This window comes from Culicoides brevitarsis, chromosome 3 (assembly GCF_036172545.1).
Source record: "Culicoides brevitarsis isolate CSIRO-B50_1 chromosome 3, AGI_CSIRO_Cbre_v1, whole genome shotgun sequence".
In the NCBI taxonomy this organism is placed as follows: Eukaryota; Metazoa; Arthropoda; class Insecta; order Diptera; family Ceratopogonidae; genus Culicoides; species Culicoides brevitarsis.
Window position 1 is genome coordinate 26594817 of NC_087087.1, and position 6309 is coordinate 26601125.

At 25.4% G+C, this 6309-nt stretch overlaps 1 protein-coding gene across 5 annotated transcripts in view; it reads left to right on the forward strand.

Annotated features, from left to right (window-relative positions):
* LOC134833088 (C-terminal-binding protein) overlaps window positions 1–6029 on the forward strand; it is a 46344-nt gene extending 40315 nt beyond the window's left edge. Inside the window, exons 3-9 of one of the 5 annotated variants that reach the window (XM_063847275.1) lie at window positions 1652–2132; window positions 2731–3036; window positions 3099–3359; window positions 3935–4066; window positions 4135–4318; window positions 4774–4955; window positions 5628–6029. In XM_063847275.1, the coding sequence (XP_063703345.1) occupies window positions 1950–2132; window positions 2731–3036; window positions 3099–3359; window positions 3935–4066; window positions 4135–4318; window positions 4774–4955; window positions 5628–5693 (1314 nt within the window). In that variant the 5' untranslated portion in view covers window positions 1652–1949 and the 3' untranslated portion in view covers window positions 5694–6029. Of the gene's footprint in view, window positions 1–1651; window positions 2133–2730; window positions 3037–3098; window positions 3360–3934; window positions 4076–4134; window positions 4319–4773; window positions 4956–5627 lie in introns of all 5 variants that reach the window. The other 4 variants (XM_063847273.1, XM_063847274.1, XM_063847277.1 and 1 more) reach the window with 4 other exon arrangements.
* The last annotated feature ends 280 nt before the right edge of the window (window positions 6030–6309 follow it).

Below are 6309 nucleotides of genomic sequence, written 5' to 3' on the forward strand. Positions count from 1 at the left end.
AGCATTTTCATTGTGCCGAAAGAGGATATCTTATCGATATTGATAACAACTTTTCGTATAGTTTACTTCCGAAAATCTGCAAAATTGTGCAATCAGTGAAATAAATATGAAATGAGGTATTTATTAAAGCATTCATGGTAGAATATTATTAAAATATTTGAAACACTTGAGGATTTTCGGGTACATCTGTTGAGTACAGGGAGTCCTATTTTGATTTTGAAAGTGTAGTTTTGTTATTTTTAGAGCATTTTTTTAATTTTTCTGTTTTCTAATAATTTTTAATTAATTTCAATTTAATTATAAAAATAAAATTATTTAAATAAATAATAATTTAAATCAGAAAATTAAATTTTAAAGTAAAAATAATAAAAAATTATTAATGAAAATTTAAAATTACAAAAATAAAAAAAAAAATTAAATAAAAAAAAACTTAAAATTAAATTTTTATTTTTTAATGCAATAAATTAATTTTTTATGAAATTTATTTTTTTAATTTATTGAAATTTATCAAAAAAATTTTTTTAATTTTATTTAATATATTTAATTATTTTTTAAATAATTTAAATTTAATTTTTTAATTAAATAAATTATTTTTTTTTACATTTTTTGATCTTTTAATTTAAAAACTTACTTAATTTTTTTTTCATTTTAATTTTTTTTATTTAATTTAAATTTATTTAATTTTATTTAATTTATGTAAAAATTATTAAAAACAAGACAAATTATTTATTTATTTTTTTCAATTTTAATTTTTTTTACAATTTTATCGAATTATCGAGACGACTATATAAAATTTTTTAAATAAAAATTCAAAATTCTTGTCAAGAAAATATCAAAAATTGATCAGAAAAGTTCTTAGATTTAAAAAAAAAATTAAAATTAAAATTATTTTTTATAAAAAAAATCTTAAAATTGTATCGTTGACTAAAATACGACGCCCTGTGCGTATTTAAACCGAATGAATGAATCGAAATACAAACAAGAGACGGATGGATTGGAAGATATTTGAGTCCGCATACATTCCTTGCAGTATGCATGGCAGACGATAAAACTTCCCTAACCACCTCAAAAGTCGTAATTCATTCTATTCTGATACATTTTTGCCATAAATATGGGCATCATGTCGTGAATGCATATTTTAAAGTGTGATATATATACGAGTCGTATTCCATGTCATGCCATTTCGGATCTGCTGTTCTCCGTCGTGCTATCTTGTCATTTTTAGCATTAAAGACGAACGAGCGAGAGAGAAAACATTTGATATGCAAGACAAGATATATCCTAAAGTGTATGCAGTGTAATGTCCATAAATTTAAATCATTTTTCGTACGAGTCACACTAAATATGGTCTGTCGAGGGAATATCGTCTCTACATATATGTAACGGAGGACGGAGGATGGGAAGTTGAACAACAAAACAGGAAAGGGCATAACTTAATATAATTCCATTTTGCAACGTTTTTGTCATACAGAATCGCTCAAATACACGCATGAATTGAAATTTTCATGTAAATTTGATGGTATTTTGAGTTAAAATGGCTTTAAAGGGCACGATATTATATATAATGCGTCGCAGGGGGCTTCGAAAGGCGACAATATGACCCAATTAGATCCAATTACTAATCAAACCCTTCCTTTTTCTCTCGTTTCAGGCACGCATGCAACACAGAAGTCATCACAATGAAGAGTACGGTACGCCAAAAGTCCTAATATAAGTAAAAATAGTGTTAAAAATCAAAGAAACTCATTGAAAAGTGACATTAAAAAACCTGTGAACGATCCTTAATACAAAAAAATACACAAAAAATTGATCAAAAGCGCACTTCCAAGCAGTGGCTGAAAAAAAAAGTTGAAAAAAAGTGATAGTAGACGTAATCGATAGACGTTACTTTTATATTATTCTTAGTTTTTAAAGTTAATTTTTTACAAAAAAAACACCCGCAAAACAAAATGATGACAAAAAGACCGAGATTGGGTGACGTTCGCGCTCCCATTTCCAACGGACCATTGCAGCCAAGACCCTTAGTGGCACTCCTCGATGGCCGAGACTGTTCAATAGAAATGCCAATACTGAAAGATGTTGCCACAGTTGCATTTTGCGACGCCCAAAGTACATCGGAAATACATGAAAAGGTAAAAAAAATATTTTATTTAAAAATATGTTAAAAAAATTAATTTAGTTTTTTAAAAAAATTAATAAAAATAATTTTTTATTAAAAAATAATTCTTAAAAAATTATTTTTATTTATTTAAAAAATTCATAAAAATTATTTTATAAAAAAAAATATTATTTTTTATTAAAAAATAATTCTTAAAAAATTATCTTTATTTATTTAAAAAATTCATAAAAAATTATTTTATTAAAAAAAAATATTATTTTTTTTATTAAAAAATAATTCTAAAAAAATTATTTTTATTTATTTAAAAAAATTCATAAAAAGTTATTTTATTAAAAAAAAATATTTTTTATTTTATAAAAAATAATTCTTAAAAAATTATTTTTTAAATAAAAAATTCATAAAAATTATTTTATTAAAAAAAAATATTATTTTTTATTAAAAAATAATTCTTAAAAAATTATTTTTAAATTTAAAAAAATAAAAAATCATAAATTATTTTATTAAAAAAAAATTATTTTTTATTAAAAAATAATTCTTAAAAAATTATTTTATTAAAAAAATATTTTTTTTATTTTAAATATTTTGTTAAAATATTTTTTTTTATATTTTAGGTTCTCAACGAAGCCGTTGGCGCTCTAATGTGGCACACAATCATTCTAACGAAAGAGGATTTGGAGAAATTCAAGGCTCTGAGGATAATTGTGCGTATCGGGAGCGGCGTCGATAACATCGATGTGAAAGCTGCCGGCGAACTGGGTATTGCCGTTTGTAATGTTCCGGGCTATGGTGTAGAAGAGGTAGCTGACACAACGCTGTGTTTAATCTTGAATTTATACCGACGCACATACTGGCTGGCAAACATGGTTCGAGAGGGCAAAAAGTTTACGGGACCCGAACAAGTGCGAGATGCGGCACAGGTACGATTTTTGGCGCCAAAATAATTTAAAGCGGTTTTAAATATTTTTTTTTTGCTTTTTAGGGTTGCGCTAGAATAAGAGGAGATACATTGGGCATCGTTGGTTTGGGAAGAATCGGATCAGCCGTTGCCCTGAGAGCTAAAGCATTTGGATTCAATGTCAGCTTCTACGATCCCTATCTTCCTGATGGCATTGAAAAGTCATTAGGCCTAAATAGAGTGTACACACTGCAAGAACTCCTATTTCACTCTGATTGTGTCTCGCTACATTGTACATTAAATGAACATAATCATCACTTAATCAATGAATTTACAATTAAACAAGTGAGTTTCATACTTTTTTTCAAATCGATATGTCCAAAAAAGTTAATTTAAAAAATCGAGAGTAACACAAAATAATTTTTTTTCTTCGAAATGCGGTAAAAAATTCTAAAAATATTTTTAAAAAATTAAAAATATTTTCAAAAAAATTTAATTTTATTAAAAATTAATTTTTTGAATCAATTGGATTTTTTAAAAATTATTTTAAATAAAAAAATATTTTTAATTTGAATTTTTAAAAAAAAAAAAAAAATTAAATTTAAAATAAACTTTATAATTTAAATTTAATTTTTTTATTCTATTTTTAAATTTTTAACGATTTTAAATGAAATAATCATCGAATAATTCTCGAATAATTTTTTTTAATATTAAAATACGAAATTTAAAAATTTATTTCAATCTAAAAAAATTAAATTAAAAATATCAACAAAAAAAATTTAAAATAGTTATAATTTGTAAATTTTTTAAATTTTTAAAAATGTTTTGTCTCTAGTTTTTTTAAAAACATTTTTGGACAAAATTTCTCGTTTTTTCATGATTTTATGAATTTTTAACTAATTTTTAATTTTTTTTCGCAGATGAGACCTGGAGCATTTCTAGTAAACACAGCCCGAGGCGGATTAGTGGATGACGACGCACTGGCAGCTGCCCTCAAGCATGGAAGGATACGCGCTGCAGCCCTCGATGTCCACGAAAACGAACCATTTAATGTATTCCAAGTAAGCTTTTGGTGAAAAACAACGCCTTTTTTCATACAGCTCCGTCTTTTGCCTTTTAGGGTGCATTGAAGGACGCCCCCAACTTGCTATGTACTCCGCATGCGGCATTTTACAGCGAAGCGGCCACCACAGAGCTCCGCGAGATGGCAGCGAGCGAGATAAGGCGAGCCATTGTCGGCAACATACCCGATTGTCTGCGAAATTGCGTGAACAAGGAATACTTTTTGCGATCCTCGTCGGGAGGTATGATCAATCCCCTTAACACCAACATTACCGCATCCATTTTTAACAGTAGAGATAGTAGTAACAGTAACATTTTGGGCCCAAACACAGCGAGCACGGCAAATTTGCCCAATGCTGCTGCTGTAGCGGCCGCCCAACTCATGGAAGGTAAAGTTACAGACATTTCTTCTTCTACTTCTTAACATGTTGTCATCGTCTTGACCAAAAAAAAATGTTTGTGTTGTTCTTTTGTGTAACTTTACCTCTCACGTTACTGTTTTTTTTTTGTGATCCTTATTATTTTTAAGTCAAATCTATGTATTGGGGTTATATTATTTGGCAATCCTTTATTTTTATTTTTTTTGTAAAAATGTCCTTTATGTTAACGTCAAATGGGTTTTTATTTGTGGGATTTTCCAAAATTACCAATTTTTATGAAGAACGTACAAATCATAACCCCAAACATTCTAACATAGCAGGAATAAACGGTGGCTATTATTCAGGCGGATTACAGCAGGCACATAGTACAACACCATTGGAAGCTCCTCACAGCGCAGGCTCTCACGTCCCACCAAGTGTGTCAACTCCACAAGCTGTGCCCCCAAGTTCGGCCGTGTCAGCTCCTCCACCACTTCAACATCCTCTGCTCAACAAATCGGTAAGAAATTTCTCTTTAGGCTGCTTCAAAAAATTTTTCCAATTTAAAATCATTTAAAAAAAAATTCTAAAATTATGTTTTTATTTAATTTTAATTTTTTTTTTACAATTTTTCAAATTTTAATTAAAATCAAATTGATTAAAGTTAATATAATTTTAGAAAAAATATTTCAATTATTTAATTTTTTTTCTGATGTTTAAATAGACAAAAATTAAAATTATCATTTTTTTGCAATTTTTATTAAATTATTTTATAATTTTTATTTTTTTTTTTAATTTATTTTATTTATTCATTTTTAATTAAATTTATTTTTAATTTAAATTATTTTAAAATTTTATTTAATTAAAAATTAATTTAAAAGTTCATTTTTTTTTTTAATTTTTTTTTAATTTATTTTAAATTATTTTATTTATTAATTTTTATTCAAATTTTTTTTTATTTAAATTATATTGAAATTTTATTTAATAAAAATTAATTAAAAATATTTTTTTCAATTTTTTTTTAAACAATTTTTCTTTAAATTTATAAAAAAATAATTTCTATTTTTTTTTATTTTAATTATTATAATTTTTAAATTTTATTTAATTTTTTTTTATAATTATTTTTAAACTATAAAATTTATTTTTATTTAAAAAAAATTCTAATTTATTTTTTTTTTATTTTAAATTTCAGCCTCTTAGTGCCCCAGATCCAAGTAACCATCATGCTACGAAGCCAGAGCCAAGTGATGTTCACTAAAATAATCTACTTCAACTCCAGACCATCACCAGAGAAAGGAAAAGGGTATAAACGAACCTCAGGCACAACTTAGACAAGAAACAACAAATCAACTGACACAATTCGACTTTAGTAATAAACAGAAAACAAAAAAAAACTAGAAGGAACGCATGTAAAAAAATCCATTAAAATAAGAAAAACAAAATAAATTCAGGAAACAGATTAAATTAAATAAATCTTCTATTTAACAAAAAAAGTTTAAATTTTTTCCATCCATCTGTGGACTCGGCTTGTGATTCCCAATTTATAGAATTTTATTGATTCCTGTACGATCCATATTTTTCCCCGAAAAAAAAATCGAGCAAACGAAGTTACAATAAAAAAAAAGAAAAAAATCAGTAAACTTGCATTAGATTTATACAAGAAATGAAGAAAGAAAAAAAATAATTATTGATTAAAATTAATGATAAAATAATAATAATAATTTTAAATCTGCTGTAATAATGTAATGATGTAATATTAATTAGGGTTTTAATATACTTAGCGATAAGATAAGATGTTTAAGGAAACAAAAAATATTAATATTGATAAAATTTTGTTGATTCAGGAGAAAATTATTATTATTATTATATATATA